Raw genomic sequence first — 22,934 nt, 5'->3', positions numbered from 1 at the left:
CCCGGTACTTGGGCTCGCAATTCATGGGGCCCCACATATATGGGGGTAAAAGGGATGATGATACATAATATTTTGTAGACAATATGCAGAATCTTTTCACTTACGAATTAACACGGTTGGCTATTTTTGCCAGCACGCCACCCTAGCCATATTATGGGCAACCGTGTTCCCCTTGGCTGTGATTTGAACTTTGAATTCCTCGTAGGAGTTCATAATAATACATTGCTCGCCTTGGATGAAATACAACGCTCTTGCGCGATTTATTTTGCATAAGGGTGATTCAAATGACGCGAGAAACGCCCCTTTTATGTGAACGCGCATTGAACCTAAAGCGGAAAACCTGGTTCAACTAATTGAATCTAAAGTGAGCGTCGTGGTACCATTTAACTGTGATTGCGAGTTGCGGCTCTGTCGAGCCAGGTTTTCCCAAGAAAGCCTGGGTATGTTCAACGAAGTTCGTGGTATACCCCCCAGGTCTTACTGAAGGCATTTATTTAGGCGCACCAGTGCACCCAAGGAAAAAGTTAGTCCGGAGCCCTGGAGTATCACTTTATGTTCAATAAACAGACAGAAAGTAAAATTGAATGAGTCTCATTGAGTGACACACATGCTATGCTTGGGTTGTAATACAGCGGGATCCCCCCCGCCATCGCGGGTTTAAGGTCTTAAATTTCATTCAAGGTGGTATTAAAAAGGTCTTAAAAAGTCTTAAATTTGACTTGCTGAAACCTGCAGATACCCTGATGATTGATAACTGTAAGGCCTGATGTAGTGAATTTATTGTAGGCACCTTTTTAACTCTGTTTTATTCATATTTGTAGGATGATAGGTAAACACCCCCGTCTGTGCTTCATGTATTGGTATGTACCATACCATTAGGAGACGCTAGAGATACAGAAGCTTTACTGTGCTGTCTTATACCCTCAGTTGTGTGAGGTATGGGACAAACCCTGATTACTAAAGCCTTGAGGGCACAAGTGCTTTGCGTTGGCTGAATATAGCCTTAGTCTTTGTAGTGGCTGCGTTGTCAGAATCACATTGCTACACCCCTTTCGAATTAAAACACCTCCATTCATGGATTCTTCCATCATCCACCCACTTTCATCTCCTACTCCAATGGAAATAAACTGCCCACCGATCCCCGCGCATGTTTTATCCGTGGATGGACATTAGAATGACTGCAAGTCAAATGGTGAAGGAGGAAAAGGCGAAGGAGAGTATGTGGAGGAGAAGTGGGACAGCGGTATTAAGCGTTTTTTTGAAGTCCATGATATAGCCGTCTTATGATACAAATTCTCGTCACTGGAGTTTCGTCGGCACGTCTGCGATTGCCTGTGGATGTGTTTATTTCCCAGTCGAACCTTGCTCCACGGGAAGCGGCATCTCCCGACTCTGACTGACTAACTTTAAAAACTGGTGTACAGGTTCCACATAAACTCTGCTAATAATGTGGAAAAGAAATTCTACTTTTGTGCAGAGTCCTCTCTTTCTGGGGAGGGGGTGACTAGCAACTTTATTGCCTTCGTTTCTGTGGAAGCTCCATCGGCCACTGCACTGTTCCCTACACAGTCCCCTTTGGAGGACTCAGACTTGATGCTGAGGGCAGTTCAGGAGTCTAACCTGGAGGAGCAAGTAAAACCTCAGTTACACAACCTGTTACTTAACAATGTTGATGTGTGTACAACCAAAGTAGGACGTAATGAGATATTGAAGCATCAAATTTTTCTCACCGACCCTTGACAGAAAACCTATCAAGTCTCCCCTCCTAAACAAAAGTTGATGAAAGAAATCATCGAGGACATGCTAAAACATGACATAATTGAACCTTCTTGTTCTGCATGGGCCTCACCTGTGGTCCTGATTCCCAAAAGGGAAACCAAGGTTTTGTGTTGATTAACGAAAAGTGAATGATAACACAGTCACTGATGCTTATCCCATTCCCACAATCCAAGAGATATTGGGTAGTCTCTCAGGTGCTGTTTTCTCTTCACTAGACCTAAATAATGGCTACTGGCAAGTGGAGATGAATCCAGAGGTGAGGGAAATCACAGCCTTTATGTGCCCTCATGGACTGTTCCAATTCAAAGTCATGCCATTTGGACTTAAGGATGCCCCTGCCACCTTCCAGAGGCTCATGGAGAGAGAATTCGGAGAGCTGAAGGGAATCATCTGTTTTGTCTACTTGGATGACATTATCATCTTCTCTTTATCCTGGGAACAGCATTCTTATGATGTCCAAGCTGTCCTGGACAAACTCCGAAACGCAGGCCTCTCTGTGAACATGAAGAAAAGTAAATGGAATTGAAATTCCTGGGCCATCCTGTCTCTGCTACAGGAGTCCATGTTGACCCAGATAAGATTGAGGCTGTGAAGAACTACCCTGCACCCACCAACTTGAAAGCCCTAAAAAGGTTCCTGGGCATGGCTGGGTGGTATCACAGATTCGTCCCCAAGTTCTCCCAGATTGTTGAACCACTCAATGCCTTAAAGAAAAAAGGAGCAAAATTCCGCTGGTCACGTGCATGCCAAACATCCTTTATTACCCTGATAAAAGCACCTGGTTAAACGACCTGTCCTGGGCCATCCAAACTTCAATGCTCCCTTTGTGGTATACACCGACGCCAGTGAGATTGGACTTGGGGCTGTGCTTGTCCTGAAATCCCACTACGGAACCGGGGAAGTCCTCGCCTTTGCCAGCCGCAGTCTAAACCCTGCAGAGAAAAACTATGCTGCCACTGAGCTAGAATGTTTGGCATTGGTGTGGAGAAGTGGAGAACTTGCCTGGAAGGTAGACTATTCACAGTGGTTACAGGTCATGCCTCTACTATGGGTGTTCAAAACCACCAAACCCAGCACACGACTCATCAGGTGAGCACTCTATTCAAGAATTCTCCTTCACTGTTGAATACAGAAAGGGAAAGTACAACACTGTACCGGATGCCCTCTCCCGGGCTCCTACAGAATCCATCCATACAACCGTACCTGTTTGGGCTACCATCGCATCTGCCCCTCCAAAACCATCAAGAGCTTCCTATCTCAATGGATGATAGTGGTGGGGAAGGATGGTGGTGCCCGAGGATAGTGGTGGGAAATATCGGCCCGACCCGGCCCGCAGGCCCGGCCGGGTCAGGTCGGGCTCTGGCAGAGAATATAAACTCTAGTGCATGACATCCTCCGTAGGCGGTCACAGCTGGGTGATTTTCACCACCTCCTCATCGTTTCAGCACACACTGAAACGATGACTTGGTCATCCATGTTCTTTCTGCTTCTGTGCGTCCTCCGTCTCTCTGCCAGTGACATCGGGTCAAGCTCAACGGTAATTGGCTATCGCGGCTAAGCGTCACGCGTAGGCGCGTCAAAAGCTAAAAAAAATGTAACTCTGCGGGTTAGTGTGTTGGGCGTGTTGGTGCGTTATTTAGGTGCGTAAAACGCGCCTAACACGCTGCTTTAGCGCGTGTGACACATCTACGTGCCTTAACCAATAGTTCCCTATGCAAAAATGCAGATTTTCAACGGCTCTAACAAGCGTAACGCGTTCAGTGTGGCCGTACCTTAAGAACCTCGACATACTACCCTTTGACATTGACCCAATCACACTACTGACTTAATGACATTAAACAACCACATTATGGATCCGATCACACCTCGCATCACACTAGGGTTGAGCAATTGTCTACAAGCTTCCATCGTCCGATAGCGCCCCCTAGCGATCGCCGATAGTCGATACTATCGGGGGGGTAACTTTATAATAATTTTATAATATTCATTATTTATAACAATTTATCACTTTGAAAAAAAAATTGGTTTGTTTACATGATCTGGGCGCATCTGTCTGCATCACACAAATACCCGGCGCATTTACTGACACAAATGACATTTAGAAATGTTCAGCGTAGTGTCCGAATTCTCGTTTGTTTGTTCCCTATGTAGTGCACTATATCATGAACACTATAGGGAATAGTGAGTGATTGAATAGGGAACGATTTCGAACACAGCTCATGTACCACAGCTGTGACCCGGAAATGGTGCAGCGGGGTGTGATGTAATTTCGCCGTGCGAGCAGACCGGTAGGTTTCGAGCCCCTCCCCTCTCCTCTCGCAGCAGTGAGTGAATACGGCAGGTCAGCGCTACATGGTATGTTTTCCACCGGTGCCAGTTAATTTCAATTACAATTTGCGGGGCTTTTTAAGTTGAAAAAATAGCTACCACAGCGCTTTTAAAAAAAAAAAAATATTAAAATATAATTATCGCCTTTTTATCGGCAATTTGAGACGATCGACGATGGAATCCATCTATCGTCGATAGTCGATAGAATCGACTATCGGCCCATCCCTACATCCACTACTGACTGAATAACATGACCAAATGAACACACCACACTTTTTTAAGAAGGTGGCTCATTCAGACTTGGGGGGGCCAGAGTTGGGCTGATCGTTGGCCGGTTTGTGTTGCAGGAATCGAAGATGGCTGGCAGTTCAGACCGCCTCCCAGAGGAGTCACTAGCAGCGAGGAGTACACCCTCTGCAAAAGGTATTTAAACATGTGTTATTCCAACAGCTCAAGACTAGGGTGATGTCTTTATGATCGGCCACAGCACACTTCCTCTAGGATAGGGGACTGGGTACTAGGGCTGGGCGATTAATCAAATTTTGATTGCGATTTGGATTTTAAGGTCAAACTATCACAAAATTAACATATTCGAGTTTCTTTTTTATTATTATTATTATTATTATTTATTTTTACTGTTAATGTTTTATAGAAAGGGCTGAACAGCTGGTTACATATCTGTATATCATTTTAGATTGGAACATTTGCTTTTTGACCGTTTTGTGTATTTTCTTTAAGGTGAAATTTCAAAGGTCTCATTTACAAAAAAAATAAGAGACATGCTGAATAAATGCACGTTTTCAAACTCAAAAATAATCGTTTGAATAATCGGGATTTCCATATTGACCTAAATAATCGTGATTACGATTTCCCCCCCTTATCTCCCTTTATCTCGGCCTGAGGATCTGATTGTTATCCAGGCTGTGTTGAGGGACAGTGTGGTTAGTGTGGTAATTTTTAAGGCTGTTACGTAACCAAACTACTGGGGATTGAACTTGCCTTTGTGCCCCGGGGAGTGGACCATAGTCCGCCGCACGGCACCCTCTCACGGTTTTCCCCTCCGCAGGTACCTGGAGCAGGGCCTCTGCCGCTACGGGGCCCAGTGTACCTCGGCCCACTCCCACGAGGAGCTGATGGAGTGGCAGAAGCGCTATGCCTCACGCCTCATCCGCCTAAAGCAGCAGCAGGAGAGCAAGCACTTCACAGAGAACTACATGGAGACGCTCATCGAGAAGTGGATGAACTCCCTCTCCCCCGAGAAAGTGGTGCGTGGGGGGCTGGGGGGTGCGGGTCAAGGCTTGTGTGTGTCATGTAAGTGACACGCTTCAGTGCGTGTCACTTACGACACGCACTGAGTGAACCAGCAGTCCTCTAACCTCTAAACCTTCTACTTTGACCTGGCTGTACACCCGTACACCCGTACAGCTGGTACAGCTGGTAGATTAATCACGGCTGGTAGATTAATCACGGCTGGTGGATTAATCACGGCTGGTGGACTAATCACGGCTGGAAGACTAATCACCTCTGGTAGACCAATCACCTCTGGTAGACCAATCACCTCTGGTAGACTAATCACGGCTGGTAGACTAATAACCTCTGGTAGACTATTGTCCACGGTTGTGGAAATTCATATTTGGCCCAAACATAGACACAGACAAGACTGCACAGCACGTACAACATACAAGAGCTTCTGTCACCACAGATCAACTGTATCATCACATGGTAATGCAATGCTACATTGTATTTTAATGGTATGTAATCAGGGCTGATAGCCATGCATTAACAGTGTTCATCCTGAGTCCTCTGTGAAAAGGGACATCTGAGCCCGTACAAGGCGGCAGGTCTCTGCACTTGCTCAGTGGGCCTGAGGCTCTGTCCATGCTCAGTGGGCCTCAGGCTCTCTGCCCATGTTCAGTGGGCCTCAGGCTCTCTGCCCATGTTCAGTGGGCCTGAGGCTCTCTGCCCATGCTCAGTGGCCCTGAGTCTTCCACCAGCCTCTCTGCCCATGCTCAGTGGGCCTCAGTCTTCCACCAGTCTCGATGCCCATGCTCAGTGGCCCTAATGCTGCGTTTTATTATCCATCCGTCTCGGAGGTCCGAGGACGTTGCCTAGCGACACGCACAAACACGCCCCTTTTCCTCGGACGGCGAACTCACCATCTCGGTTGAACTCAGTGGTGACCGAGCAAAATTCCAAGACAGAATTCAAGATGGCTGCGCCCAGTGTGACTTGAAGCATGAACGGTTTTCATTGTGCTTGGACTGCTTTGGTGGTTTAAATGGCAATTTCAATCACTCGTATTACTGCAATACCTTACTGCGTCCGTATCTCTGCCTATGGCCTATAGCCCACCTATTTTGGAGCGCCTGGTACTCTGCCAATGCTACCGCAACAACAACTTTCCGGGTGGCGTCCAAGATTTCCTACAACGACCGAGCGAAATAATAAAACGCTTGAAGTGTGGGCGTGGCGTCAGATCCGAGATCCGTGTCGGTTCGCAGAGAATAATAAAACGCACCATATGTCTTCCACCTCTGCTCGGCTAGGCCGTTGGCACATGTTTTGGGGGCTTGGCTTTTGAGGGAGCCTGAAGGAGGGCTGGGGATATTTCCAGCTGCCTACCCTACTGTAAAGAAACTTACAGGTGCATCTCAATTAATTTTAATATTGTGAAGTTAATTCATTTCAATAACTCAATAAAAAATGTGAAACTGATATTTTTTATAGATTCATATTACACCCAAAGTGAAATATTTCAAGCCTTTGATGATTATGGTTTGCAGCTCATGAAAACCCACATTTCAGTGTATCAGAAATTTGAATATTAAGACCAGATTTTTGATCGGGAAATGTCGGCCTTCTGAAGAGCATATTCTTGTATATGCATTCAGTACTTGGTTGTGGCTCCTTTTGCATGAATAACTGCATCAATGCAGAGCTGCCTGTAGCCCTGCAGAGGTGTTATGGAAGCCCAGATGGCTTTGATAGCGGCCTTCAGATCTGCTGCATTTTTGGGTCTGGTCTCATCTTCAATAACCGAAAAATAAGGAATTATATGGGGTTCAGGTCAGGCGACTTTGCTAGCCAATCGAGCACAGTAATCCCAGGTTCATTAATTAAAGTCGGCATCTCCATAAAGCTCGTCAGCAGAAGGAAGCATGAAGTGCCCTAAAACGTCCTGGTAGACGGCTGCGTTGACTTTGGACTCGATACCACACAGTGGACAAACACCAGAAGATGACATGTTTCCCCAAATCATCACTGACTTGAAACTTCACACTGGACTTCAAGCAACTTGTATTCTGTGCCTCTCCATTTTTCCTCCAGACTGGGCCCTTGATTTTCGAATGAAATGTAAAATTAACTTACCACGGAGCGACAGGGAGTTATTTTTCTCATTGGCTCTTGATGCACTGACTCCAGCCCCAGTCATCTCCTTGTGAAGCTCCCAACATTTTTTGAATGGCCTTCACTTGACAAGCCTGTCGGGTCTGCGGTTATCCCTGTTGCACCTTTTCCTACCACACTTTCTCCTTCCACTCCAGTTTTTATGAATATGCTTGGATACAGTACTATGTGAACAGCCTGCTGCTTCAGTGATGACCTTTTGAGGCGTAGCCTCCTTGTGGAGGGTGTCAATGACTTCTGGACAACTGTCAGGTCATCGTCTTTCCCATGATTGTGAAGCCTGCTGAACCAGACAGAGATAATTTGAAGGCTCAGGAAACCTTACGTTTTTTAAGTTAATTATTTGATTAGAATGCGACTCGAGTCTAGAATATCGAACTTTTTCACAATATTCAGATTTTCTGAGAAACTGATCCACTTCTATATAATAGCAGGCCTACCGGACAAGTTACTCAAGTTGGTCAGTTCGCATGTGCCAAGCAGCCTGCAGCTCACACACACGCAGCACGCGCAAACGAACACATACACCGCACGCGCACTCTTTGAAAAGAAACAGCAGGATTAATCCCGCATCCCGCAATGTCTTGCGGTATCGATATCCCTCCCTTCCGTCTGCTTTAACAGTGTCGCCGTCAACAAACTCCCCCAGGTCTCCCAAGACATTCTGTCTCTAGACTGTAGAAATTGCGATAAAAGAGGTGAAGAGACAATTTCTCACATCGATAAGCAACGGCAGGTCTTTCATTTTGTGACATAAAAAACGTTAAATTCAAACATTGCGCCGACCGGCATATGAACACCCAAGTCAAGTGATCTCTAAAGAGACAGTGTCCCTATAACACAGAACGAAAATATGTCAACACGGTATGGTGAATTTTGACTGTAGAGTCCACCATAAGACTACCCTTTTCAGCCCTGAATAACAGTTAAAGCTATTGAATAATTGATTTGCATGCATAGTATACTATCTCCTGGTCCTCCAGGTTGGGGGTTGGGCTGAGGGCTGATAATCCTCGCCTGGAAAAACAGATTTGTTACAGAAACCAGAAGCAGAACCAATTCATTAGATGAAGGGAATACCATGACCGTACCTCATAGTAGATGGACGATGATGCAGGCCAAAGCCAGGACGCACCTAGGCTGTTGGGGTCATTGGTGCACCCGAAACACACCATGAGGATAGGAAACTGGAATGTGCAAGCTGGAAATCTCAATCTGGTGGCAAGGGAAATGGATAAGAGAGGAATAGCTATCATGGGTATTAGCGAGTCGCATTGGGCAGGCCAAGGAAAAGTAAAACTGGCCTAGGTATACTTATGTCCAAAGAAGCAGCTTGAGCCCTTTTAGAATGGACACCAATTTGCGACAGGATCATCCAAGCCAGATTCCATTCAAGGCACATCAAATTCATCTCATCTCATCGTCATCCGCTTATCCGGGGTCGGGTCGCGGGGGGAGCAGCTCAAGCAGGGGGCCCCAGACTTCCCTTTCTCGGGCCACATTGACCAGCTCAATCGGCACATCAAATTGATGATCATAAATGTCTACGCACCAACTGAGGACGCAGATGAAGGAAACAAGGATGAGTTCTACTCAAGGCTACAAGATATACTGGATAGAAGGAATGTCCATTGGGGCAGACAAGAGGAGATGGTTAATAGGGTTGTTAACTGTTACCAAAAATTGTAAACGGTTACACTACCCCTTTTTCCTTTGTGTACACGGTTAGCCGTTTTTTTTATTAATGAAGAATTATTTATTTTTTTAAGTGGGCCGCTGTCGCGCTCACTCTGTTTAACTTCGTTCGATAGGGGGATTATTTGTTTATCCACACGTCGGATGTGCGAGCAGAATGATCGCAAAAAGAAAATTTGTTTGACCGGTTGCCAATGGATATCTCCGTGTGGTTCATTTGTAGTTGCGGTGTTAATTAGGATGTTGTCAGGTTATTGTTCATTAAACTGTAAACAAAGCGGCTATATGCTATAGACCCTGGACTATCTGTGGTATAAGGCTTGGACGAATTTTGAATTATAAATATGTAAACTTTATGTTGAAAGCCGTCGCGATTCCCATTGAAACAATGGCGCGGTGATTATTATTATTTTTTACGGTTTTCGTTTACTGATTTTTCCTAAACGGTTTGATTATCTAACCGGTTACACGTGTATAGTGTACCCGTGCACACCCCTAATGGCTAGATAACATCGCAAGTCAAGCTGAAGAAGCTGCACGAGGTCAGCGCAGACACTGTATGGAAAAAGTCTTTATGCAATGAAAAACCAAGACAAAGTACAGCAGTGATGGATAAGTACGGAAACCTGCTCAGGAAGAAGAAGGATGAAACATTATAGATGGAGAGAGCTCTTTAAAGTAGTGCTGAACAGGGAAACGCCAGGGAATCCGCTAACCATCACCGACGAAGTAGGATTTGATTTGGAAGACGAAGTTCAGGAGATGGCAGTGAACAAACCAACTCTGGGTGAGGTAAAAGAGGCAGTTAAAAAGTTAAAGAGCTGGAAAGCACCTGGAATTGATAACATCACAGCGGAATTATTGAAGACAAATGTGGAGTTTTCGGCAAGGAAAATACACGAGTTGCTGTCGAAGGTGTGGAAGTTTGAGGCTATCCCAGAAGCTTGGAAAGAGAGTTGATCATAAAGCTGCCGAAGAAAGGCAGCCTGAAAGATTGTAAGAACTCAAGAAGCATAACAATACTGTCCATCGTTGGGAAGTTACTAGGACGAATTGTCATTGACAGAGTGAGAAATGGCGTTGACAAGAGACTGAGGAAGGAGCGGGCAGGCTATAGGCAAGGAAGAGGAACAATAGACCAAGTCCTTATACTGAGGAACATCATAGAACAGGTTAACGAGTGGCAAGCAAACCTATATGTGAACTTTATAGACTTGGAAAAAGCTAGATTCGGTTCACCGTGACAGCTTATGGATCATTATGCAAAATACGGAATTCCAGAGAAGCTCGTGAGGATAGTGAAATTGTTCCATGAAGATTTTCAGTGTGCTGTAGAAGACCAAGGAGAGAGAGGCGAGTGGTTTGACATCACGACTGGGGTTAAGCAAGGCTGCAATATGTCAGGGTTCCTTTTCCTGATTGATATGGACTTGATAATGCGAAGGACAGTCAGTCAAGGACAGAATGGCATTAGATGGAAGCTAACATCAAAACTTGATGACGTAGATTTTGCTGATGATGTGGCATTACTATCTTCCACAAGACAGCACATCCAAGACAAAACCACCAGAATGCACGAGGCAGCCAAGCGGGTAGGGCTTGGAATCAACCTTGGAAAGAGAAAATTCGTAAGAATCAAAACGAAAACCTAGACAAGAATAAACATTGATGGGCAGGTAATCAAGGAGGTGGAAGAATTCGCATATCTTGGAGCAAAAGTTAGTAAAGAAGGAGGCGGAATGAAAGACCTACAGAACGGCCTCTCAAAGGCAAGGGGGGCATATGTCAGACTAAAGAGAATTTGTAACTCAAACAGCATCTCGAGGAGAACTAAGCTAAGTCTGTACAAGACCTTTGTGTTACCTGTCTTGCTGTACGGATGCGGGACATGGAAAATGAACAAAGGTGATGACAAATTAGTCGATGTATTCAATAACAAGTGCCTGTGCAGAATTCTTCATGTCCGATGGCAAGATCATATCAGGACTGAGGACCTACTTAAGAGAGATGAGATGAAGCCACTTAGTGAGGAAGTCAAGATCGGAAGATGGAAGATGATCAGCCATATTTTGAGGCAGAATAGAGAAAGTCATGGCAATTTGGCAATGACGTGGGCACCGGAAGGGAAAAGAAGAAGAGCAAGACCTAGGACAACGTGGATAAGGACCGTGGAGAAACAGAGGAGAGATAGTGGCTGGGGCTCAAGGGATGAGGTGCGAGTTGCATCAGCGGACCGAGAGAAATGGAAAGGTTCTGTAAAGGTCCCATGTGCCACGAGGCATTTGGAGGACAGGTAATAGGTAACGGTATACTACACTTTCCATTGAACACTTACCCCTGTTACTAGGGAGACACCGATACCACTTTTTTACTAACCGATACGATACCGATACTTTTATTTGTGTACTTGCCGATACCGAGTACCGATACCGATATTTTCTAGATTTGGTCTCTATGAAAGAAGTGCAAGATTTTATTTTCTCCTTTCAAGAATATGTCAAGCCTTTAGTAAGGATATACAAAATGAACAGAAGGCTATTCCAAAACAAAGTTAAACAGAACTATTTTTAACAAAAAAGCAGTCAAAGACAAAATGCCATCACATAATGTAAACGTAAATATAACCAGATAAAGCGAACAACAAAAATAATCATAAAAAGTGAGAACTTTTGTTAATAATAATAAGCACATTATGGCTGTTTAGAAAGGCTAAACAAATCAACAAACTATGTTGTCAAATGACTATCAACACACAATGTTGCCTCTGAACTAGGTTATGTATTTTTGGCTGTTTAGCCTGTTTCTGCCTTCATTCACAATGTGTGACACACAAACAGCTGTTCGCTCTCAACGCTACTGCAAGGTGCTGAGAGGTATTTGCGTGCCACTTTGGCCAGAGAAGGGAACCGCATTTTGTTAACCCCCCAGTATTGCATTGGATTGGCCTCGCGGGCCACTGGGGCCTCCCCAAGGTATGTCTCCAATTGTGCGGTAACACCCACAGCACCTGGGGTCAGTGCTAATGATGCTTGCTCATTTGCAAAAAGAAACAGTCTAAACTGCTGCTGGCCTGGTCCAGCAGCAGTACTTTCCTTTCCGCCTCTAGACACGGTAGCATTACAGATCTTACACTCTGCCATACTCCTGTCGTCATCCTTTATCTTAAAATATTCCCAAATCGCTTTGCATGTAAATGACTTTACATGTGACCGTTAACAGGTCGCAGCCAACTTTCACAGACACGAGCCTTTGGCAGAATCTCAGAGTTTCGGCTCATTTTCGCCCCCTAGACATTGAAGTTAGGTAGGACAACTCATCTCCGCATGGTTTGATGTAGGCTACTGACAGAGTGGTATCGGTGCGTGGTATTGGCAATTAAAAAACGATTACGAGTATTTTAATGAAGTATTGGCCCGATAACCGATACTTGTATCGGTATCGGTGCATCCCTACCTGTTACCCATAAATTTACTCATTATATAATGTAATCAAATGCTCACACACTAGCTGCTTTCAGACACACATGTAAGTCCTGATATTCTCCTGCTATTCTCCTGATGGGCCGTGTGTGTGAACAGCATATCCTCACATTTGTACCCTGAAAATCTCCTGAATAATACTACCCCTGAGGTAGTATTTGCTCCGTAGGAAATATAAATTAAGTTACATGTGAATGAGGAGTAGAAAGTCTGTATTTCTCACACCACTTCAGTGGGCGTGTTGATGACGGTGCTGCATGTCATTGAGTGGCCCCTAAATGATATTCAGCCTGTTGCCTTTTGTTCGCTGAATGGTTAAGAAAAATTAAATGTTGGCACTGCTTTTAAGTCATTTGGGTCGAACGCTAAAAGATAGGTCTTATCATAACCCTAAAAGTACACATCATACAATAAATTACAATAAATGAGTTAACAGCTGCACGTTTATAAAAAATGTTTTTTTATAATAATTACTGACAACATATTATAGGGTCCCGTCCTTCAACTCCCTGTTTTCTCAGTTAAACACAGAAATCAACTACATGTGTCCAAGTGTTACTTATATGTGAAATTAAGCAAAAAAAATACGCTCTGTCTCTTTCTCCAGTAACGCAGTCGTTCGCGACGCCTTTCTTCTTCGTCGTTTCTTCTATTTGTCTCTAACTCATGCTCCAATCTTTCATCGATCGATTGTTCGGATTTTGTGGATGCAACAGAATATGTGATGCATCATTTTAGCAACATTTAAGATGATCGCGATGAGTTCTGCCCGTTCTGCCTCCATTTTGTCTATGGTCAAATCAAAACAAAATGCACTGACAGCGGCCACACTTATTCCACCTCTTGCGAACTTAGACCCTTGCAAGCCCACCCCCCTAAAGCCCCCGTTGATTCTACTGATGTCTAAACCACATCGATGTCCGTATATAAAGCATCAAGTGTGACTCAAACCTTAGGGTCGAATCTCCTGATATACAAATGCGGCAAAAATGTGTGAAACGGCTTATAGGTAGTAAAATGATTATGCTTGCTTCATAACGTATGGAGGAAATTATTATGCTTGCTTCATTACATAAATGTTATACGTTGTAACATTATAGGCAAATTATTATTATATTATGTGGTCAGAAATTAGTTGCATTATCGACTGGGATTTCCACATTATTACTATGGGTTTAATTAGTTTGAATGCTGTAGCATTCACACTCTAGATATTGAAATCTTTATTATTCTTCTTCTTATTTTTATTCTTCTTCCTCCCGTTTTTTGGTCTTTAACTCCTCCGCCATACTTATTCAGTGTCTTTCAACTCTTTCAACTTTTTAAACTATATGGGAGGCCGTCCTGAACTGTTTAAGATGTAACTCAATCGATTTTTAACCGTTTATCTCCGTTCAACCATTTAACAAATCTACACACTTGTATCTTCAATAATATCTAACATCTAACATGAACTTCAAGTTTGATATAATTTACATTTTCTTCAGAATCAATGTTTTAGTTTCAAACCGGCATAGTTTCCAAGTTGCTCTCATATGTTTCCGTTGACGTCAGAATGTGAGGACTTTCAGGCACACGCACGCAATAGATCCGCCATTCTCTTAAAGAGAGACACACACACACACACACACACACACACACACACACTTTATTCCAATTCGATTTTAACATTTTGAACACTTGATAAAGCTATTCCACATTTCTACTGCCTACTACTACTACTACTACTCTTACCAATGCTACGACTATCATTACTACTCCTACCAATACTACCATTACTACTAATCCTACCAATGGAACTACTATTATTACTACTACTACTACTTCAGATACTACCTATTACTTCAGCAGCTACTACTACTACCTAAGCTACTACCTACTACTTCAGCTACTTCTACTACTACTCCAGCTTCTAATACTACTACAGCTACTACTGTCACAGCCCGGCTCTTGACTGTGGCAAAGATGGGAGACCAGACTAAAGAGTGAAATTATCTTACATTTATTCACAAACCAAGACTATAAACAACCGAACATATATATAAATGTCAGTAATCAGTAGTGTAAGCATGTGTGTGAATGTGTCAAACAAATAGAACAAAAGCAATGGCTGCATCAGCAAGAGCCAGCCCAGATCTGCAGAAGGGCGAGCCTTATATAGCACCACACCAGCCCAGGTGTCTCATCAAGAAGATGACCCTCCCACGACCTGGAACCTGCAAAGGGAGAGCAAAGCAGCAAAGAACACAGAGGCCCCTAGTGGAGTGGTGGGGTCGTCACACCCTCCCCCTTAAAAACGGGATTCCCACCAGGAATGCCGACCAGCCACAACTACACAAAATGTAATAAGTATAGCCCTCGTTTTTAACCAAATATTTACAAGAAATTCTACCAAGGACATACAAAACCACCCTCAAATAATCCAGTTCAACCATTTGTATGATACTGACCCGCTCAGTAGAACATACCTGGCCACCAAGCAGACCCCACTGTGACCCAGCAACTCCCGGCGCCTGGAGAAGCAGTTTAAGAGTACAGCAAAGAGCCATGAAACCAGGAAAATGTAACATTACAAGTGAATCTAAGTGCGAGGTGTTCTCGACAAAGCATCCGCCACAACATTTCCAGAGCCTTTTATGTGACGGATTATGCGTCTACGTTACACAGCGTCTCAGAGTTTTTAACCGGCCTCGCAGCAAACTCTCATCCGGTGGGGTCACACCATCATCCTCCTGCACTACCCAATGCTGTGGAGAACAGCTTTCCACCGAAACTGACCTAACCGACCGGTCCTGCTCCTTCCACTAGAATCAGAAACCGGTGGCGCACGCTCAAAATAGGGTTTCAGCAGATTGACATGGCAAAGTTGAGTCGATTTCCTACGTTTAGGTGTTGACAACAAGTAGTTCTGCTCTGAAACCTGCCGCAACACTGAAAGGACCAGTGAATTTCGCTTGAAATGGAGAAGTCACCAAAGGCAACAAAGCTAACACGCGATGACCAGGACTAAACTGATGCTGCTCAGCTTTCCGGTCATACAGATGCTTCATTTTTACCTGTATAGGGTACAGTGGAGCTGGCTTAATTCCCTGATTTGGTTTCCCAGTTAGCTGACATGTAGAACATGTTCTAATGTAGCTGGCCACATCGCCCTTCACACGAGGCCAGAAGAAGTAACGCAAAACATATAAATATGTTTTACGCACTCCCAAATGTCCACAGTGATCATGGGCGGCCTTCAGAACCTCAGTGCGAAATTTAGAAGGGATAACAACCTGCAACACTGGATCACCAACAAAATTGTCACCATGTGGCATCCACTTCCTCACCAACAATCCATCCTGCACAAAATAACCATGAGCAGCGCTCCTTCCATCTGCAACAGTGACAACCCTGTCATACAGTGATGTCAAAGATGAATCTGCTCTCTGTTCTGCCATGAGGTCACTGCAGGAAACAGACAAAAGAGGATCAGGAAAAGACACTGGGAATGTCTCCTTGTCACCCTTTTCAATCTGGTCAAGGCCCCGTTCAGCATGGCGCATGGCCCGTGTTACTGCACAAGCTGTAAACACCTTAGGAAACCCTCGAGCACCTTCATCCAGCTCTCGTGTAACCAAGGGGGAAGAAGTCAAAATTGGCGGTGGAGAACTCTTAGCCCACACACGACTGCCTGCCAGATCATTCCCTAGAATGATATCTACGCCATCAATAGGCAATGCGGGGCTCACTCCCATAGCAACCTCACCCTGGACCAAACCACAGTTTAACACAAATTTGTGTAATCGAACAGGTGACACTGTCAAACTCATGCCTCTCATGAGGACATAATCTCCTGTATCAGATTGATGAGAAAACCGCAACACCGAACTCACAATATACGAATTAAAAGCAGCAGTATCCCTTAGGATTTTTACAGGTACAGAACTGTCGCTGCCCACCAAAGACTCACACCCATCAGACAGAAAAGCCGAGAACGACTCCTTCACTTCAGCCTCCACCTGCTGACAAGAAATAAGCCCGACATTTGGCCCAGAGGTAGCACACGCAGCCGACTTAACCTGTACTCCTTCCTTCCCACGTCCAGCTTTGGGACAGTCAGCCTTCCAATGCCCCTGTCCTTTGCAGAAGTTGCACACATTCCCTAAGTCAAATGGCACTCGACCCTGCACAGAACGCCCTGGTTTACTCAGGCCATGATAATGCGTTTCCTCCCACTTACTTGCAGTACTGAGCAACCTGGCATCGCTCCGGTTATCCCTAACGCTATACTCACGTTCAATCCTGTGTGTGAGCACATACTCATCTGTTAGGGTGGCAGCTTCTGCGGCAGTCTTCACCTTATGCTCACTGATATAAACAGCAATATGACTAGGAACAGAGTTTTTAAATTGTTCCAGAACAATCAGGTCACATAGAGCATCATAAGTATCTACCTTCACAGCAGAACACTAGCGACTGAAATGAGTACACTGCTCCCTCGCAAACTCAACATGTGTCTGCCTACTCGACTTCTCCCATGTCCGGAACCTCTGCCTATATGCCTCAGGTACGCATATTCTCTACTCTCAACTATAGTTAGAGCAGAGTACGCTTCCTGTGCCTTACCCGTCAACACACACTGCAAAAGTAACGTGCGATCGGAGTCGGACCACCCCCTACTCTCGGCCACACGCTCGAAGAGTGAAAAAAATATGTCTGGGTCCCGCTCACAGAACTGAGGAACCAACCGCAAGCTACCCGCAACATCAAATAGACCAGAGACCCTTGGAGAAAAACTCACCCCTGTCTCAGATCCACCCAAACTCAGCCTACGCTCTTCCAACTCAAGTCGCTTCCGCTCCACAACGAATTTCTCTCGTTCCGTTTTCGCTCTCTCCCGTTCCGTTTCCAGCAGAAGCAACTCCTTCCTCTGCTCAAACGTCAAACCAACTTCACTCAAAAGCGCATCCGAAACATCCAGCCCGGCACCAGCAACCTGCAATTTAGGTCTGAGAACCCCTGTTTCAAACAGATTAGCTTTCACAATTGCCTTAATGTTTTCCTTCATTCTTTTATCCCCAACATCCAACTCATAATACTCAGCAATTTTCACTAACTGTTCACGTGAGCAGCGCTCCAACCACTCCTCTGATGGAGCACGCAAAAAATCCTCCACACTAGCCATCCTCAGCTCCAGCACAACCAAAACTTTACCGTGGTCTTGTCCCTCTTACTGCCTAATCAAAACTAACTAACTCCCCCCCTAGTCTTCAGGCGTTTTTGCGGTGGGTATTTACGCACTGAAACCCGCAAGCCCGGTGGAGCAAGCAGTAACTGCCGACCCCACCAGCAGCTTGGGACGTGCTCCCGAGACTACTGCTCCAGCCACATTTACACCACACTACAAAACCCCCCAGCAATCTTCCAAGGGAAGTTGCTCTTCACCCATCAGGGACAAAACAACGGCAACTCTAATGATCACACATAGGACAAAGCACAGAAAACATTACCTGCAGCACAATTTCCTCCTGTTACAGCCACTTAAATTAACCAAAACAAAATGGATTGCTTACCCTCTAGTCCAAGTCTCCCGCGTCAACAGAATGTGAAGTCATTCACCAATCACTGCACTTAACAAGCTACAACCGCTCACTAATGTAAAACCTAGCAGATCTTACAAACTACATGAATCCAAACCCCGGTCAACCAGAAAACCGACGAGCCCCCACTTGTCACAGCCCGGCTCTTGACTGTGGCAAAGATGGGAGACCAGACTAAAGAGTGAAATTATCTTACATTTATTCACAAACCAAGACTATAAACAACCAAACATATATATAAATGTCAGTAATCAGTAGTGTAAGCATGTGTGTGAATGTGTGTCAAACAAATAGAACAAAAGCAATGGCTGCATCAGCAAGAGCCAGCCCAGATCTGCAGAAGGGCGAGCCTTATATAGCACCACACCAGCCCAGGTGTCTCATCAAGAAGATGACCCTCCCACGACCTGGAACCTGCAAAGGGAGAGCAAAGCAGCAAAGAACACAGAGTCCCCTAGTGGAGTGGTGGGGTCGTCACACTACTACAGCTACTACTTAAACTACTTCAGCTACTACCTACTACTTTAGCTATTACTACTACTTTAGCTATTACTACTACTTTAGCTATTACTACTACTTCAGCAACTACCTATTACTTCAGCAACTACCTATTACTTCAGCTACTACTTCTTCAGCTACTACTACTACTACTTCAGCTACTACCTACTACTTCAGCTACCACCTACTAGTTCAGCTACTACTTCCTACTTCAGCTATTATCTACTACTTAAGCTACTACTACTACTTCAGCTACTACCACTACTAGTTCAGCTACTACTACTACTACTCCAGCTTCAACTATTTCAGATACTACTACTACTCCAGCTTCTACTACTTCAGATACTACTACTACTTCATATTCTACTATTTCAGCTACTACTACTTATACTTCAGCTACTACTAATTCAGCTACTACTACTACTCCAGCTTCTACTACTTCAGATACTACTACTACTTCATATTCTACTACTACTTCAGCTACTACTACTACTTCAGCTACTACTACTTATACTCCAGCTACTACTACTTCAGCTACTAATACTACTTCTTCAGCTTTTACTTTCAGATTCTTCAGTTCTATTCATTTAACATTTCTTCATTTTCAGCAACGCTTTGTGCTTTTCATTCAGCCGTCAGCATTCCCACTCGTTTCTGCAGGAAATGCAATTTCTAGTTACAACTAGACGTTGAGCAACGGAAACTAGTCAAGATTAAAATAAATAAAGGCTTGATATATTTCACTTTGGGTGTAACAAATTGATATAATATGGGTTTCACTTTTTAAAATTAATTATTGAAATTAAATTAATTATCTTTTCCACAATATTAACTCATATACCACTAATTAACCACTAATTTATGCACCTGTATGTTTTTAAAAGTTTCCCGGATGACTTCCAGTGAAGAGTGTTTGAGTGATTATCTGGACATGTCTAAACTAGGGATGGGCATTCGATTAAATTGTCTTAGTCGATCGTCGGGAGAATTAACGGTACATTTTCGATTAATCATTACGATTTTTTTATTCAAATTAACTATTTAAATGCTATAATCAAATTGCAATGAAAATACAAAATACACGGCGTGTTTTCCTCATTGAGATATTTATTATTCGATGAACAACTCTTGTGGCAGTTTAACCGGATCAGTTCAATGGTTACACTTGATATGGACTACTGTGCTCTAAAGCAACAGAGCCTGCAGCTAAAAGCCGGTGCTCATAAACACAACTGACCCTCGTTTTTTCCCAAAATAATAATAATAAAAAAAAAACAATCATGTTATAACTTAACCAAAAATATGTCATACTTAGGACAAGTTTTGCCAGATGTAACTCAAAACTATCAAAAAAGGCAGAGAAAAAGGGTGATTGTTAGCCTACCTAACAATGAATTAGGCTTATTAACAAAGCTTCAGAAAAAAAAAAAAGTGACTCACATACAACTCATAGTCTACAGATTTTTGTTGAGAAAGATGAGCATGTTAACATGCTCTGGGGTTAGACGCGAACGCAGCCTGGTGACCGTCAGTCCAGCCGCCGAAAAACAACTGCTCTGAGGGGACCGAAGTTGCCGCGATGCACGGGTACCTCTGTGCTAACTTGGCAAGCCGGGGGAACCGTGTTCCATTCAATTTTTTTCCAGCCTGTGTAGGGGTGGAATCCAGGGGTGGGGGGGGCCTCCCTCAGAAAGTTCTGAAGTTCTGCTTCGATGCCAGACTCGCACTAGCCGAGTTTACATGGACACTTCTGATCTGATTAGAAGTGGAAGAACAGCTCAATTGGAATAGAAAATGATCATATATACGCCTCAATCGGAAAACAATTCTCTGATCGGAATAGAATTCCATGCGGAATAGAGGTATAAAGAGGTGGTGTAGTCCACTATAATCGACATGTATACACTTATTCAGATTGGGTTGGGTGCGGCTACTTTTTATCTTGGAGAGATGGCATCAGTAGTTGCAGTAGTTCGGAATTGGTCCGTCTGTACTTGTATGCATACCAACCAACCGCTGTTAAGGAAAGTGAATTTTTTGCCTGGATCACGTCTTCCTTAGACTAGTCTGGTAACTTATCAACCCCAGTGTGTCCGGTTGCTAAGCAACATCAATGTCTTTGGCGGACTGTTTATCTGCTGAACAACACTACGAATGGTAATTGTAAAAAGTCACACCGTGTGAAGTTATTTTTTAGCATTAGTTTTATCAATGAAAAATTTACGTCATCTACGAAATTCTTAATGATCAATTAGTCGATCGTCGATTAATCATGCCCATCCTTAGTCTGAACCTCCTCCTCTCACCCACTGCTCTTGATGTCTTTCTGTACTTGAGTGATTATCTGGATATGTCTGAACCTCCCTCCTCTCACCAACTGCTCTTGTTGTTTTTCTGTAGTAGAGTGATTATCTGGAATGTTTTTACCTCCTGTCACCCACTGCTCTTGTTGTCTTTCTGTAGTTGAGTGATTATCTGGACGGCGTGAACGTAGACACCAACTCCAGCCTGTCTGTGACGGTCACCACCAAGAAGTCTGCACACTCCTGGACCTTCTCCCTGTACTGCAGGGTAAGAGCCTCCCACAGCACCCCTCCTCTCGGGCCACAACCAGATGGTAACTCGCCACATTTGCTCCAGGGAGTGGCCCACCATGTTTTGGTTTGTGCGGAGTGATCAGTAATAGTGTGTCTGCTCACTGAGGAGCGACTTCCATTGATTATTATGGCATTAAACCAGGAGCAGACTGGATCTGTAGGGCTGAGCAGGTACCAGGAGCAGACTGGATCTGTAGGGCTGAGGAGGAAGCAGGAGCAGACAGGATCTGTCGGCTGAAGTAGTGAGCTGGAGAACATTAGAGTTAAATTCTAGGTCTATCAGTAGAGAACAGTGAGTTCTATTTTAGGTCTATATCGGTAGAGAACACTAAAGTTATATTCTAGGTCTATAGCAGTAGAGAGCTGTATATTTATATTCTAGGTTTATAGCAGTAGAGAACAGTAAAGTTATATTCTAGGTCTATGTCAGTAGATAACAGTAGAGTTCTATTCTAGGCAGTGGCGCCAACCTCAGGTCAACATTGGGGGGGGTCATAAATATTTCGTTCAAATGTTTTCCACCAAAAAGTAGTCTATATCACTTCTCAAAAGTGATATGTGCTTTCAGAATTTGAGATTCAGAACAGTAGTTCCTGAATTATTTATCTTTATTCAAAGCTGCAAACTTGTCACTTTTTCAGTTTTCTTGGTCTATTAGGTCATTCACGTGAATCGTGTAGAACCGGAGAGTTTTGTTTTTGGGGGTGGGGGGGGGGGGTCCAGGATTGCGAAAAATTATTGGATCATTCAAATATTTGACATTTCTCTGGGCCAATCGGAATCTCAGCACTTGCTTCAGAATCTTTCTTATAATTGACATTTCTCTGGGCCAATCGGAATCTTGAAGCACACAGCGTCAACTGAGCTCGCCATTGGATGAGATGGTCGCCTGGCTACCGCGCATGCGGCCAAACAACACAAGAGAGCTTGCGAAACACTCGTCCAGGCTAAGAGACAAAAAAAAAAATTGTGACAGTTGTAAATAAAATATTTTTTATAAGCCTCAAGGATGTTTTGACATTGATTTTTGATAAAGTATGCTGAGTTTTGTTAAGTCACGCTCAGACTAGTGTCATTTGTATATAATTACAATAAAAAAAAAAATCCCCCCGTGACACTGTCACCTTTTTTCCTCTGAGGAGTTTGCAGGTCTGTTTATTACACGGCTCTTCTCAATGCTGTGGAATGCTCCGTTCACTTGCATGGGCCTTCCCGACTTCCGGCGGTGAATTAATTTTCAATAATTGACCGTTGCTAAGCAAATAATGACCGCTGTCAAGGAAAGTGGATTTTTTGTCTCTGATTCACGTCTTGGGTATCAATCCGCAAGTAGTCTGGTGACTTATTTTTTCGTTTTGGCAAGTAGCCGTGTAATAAGCGGGATAATGTATAGAACATTGGCATAATCAAAAATAAGCCCCTTCAGGGCGAAGCAAGACACCTCCGCGTCGGTGTCCTGTTCGCCCTGTCGGGGCTTATTTTCCAGATAATGACCGGCGTTCTATACATTATCCCCTATGTAATTTCTTAGATTTTTTTCAAAGTTTGGTTGTGAGGATGTATGATTT

General features: G+C 44.0%; 1 protein-coding gene across 5 annotated transcripts in view; it reads left to right on the top strand.

Moving 5' to 3' along the window:
* Nucleotides 1-22,934, top strand: part of helz (helicase with zinc finger) — a 123,464-nt gene that overhangs the window by 26,979 nt on the left and 73,551 nt on the right. For all 5 annotated transcript variants that reach the window (XM_060046062.1, XM_060046066.1, XM_060046064.1 and 2 more), the window contains 3 exons: nt 4,455-4,530; nt 5,174-5,372; nt 21,233-21,340. In XM_060046062.1, the coding sequence (XP_059902045.1) occupies nt 4,455-4,530; nt 5,174-5,372; nt 21,233-21,340 (383 nt within the window). The remainder of the gene's footprint in view (nt 1-4,454; nt 4,531-5,173; nt 5,373-21,232; nt 21,341-22,934) is intronic.

This window comes from Gadus macrocephalus, chromosome 3 (genome assembly GCF_031168955.1).
Source record: "Gadus macrocephalus chromosome 3, ASM3116895v1".
Classification (NCBI taxonomy): Eukaryota; Metazoa; Chordata; class Actinopteri; order Gadiformes; family Gadidae; genus Gadus; species Gadus macrocephalus.
This window is presented reverse-complemented; position numbering and strand designations above follow the sequence as displayed.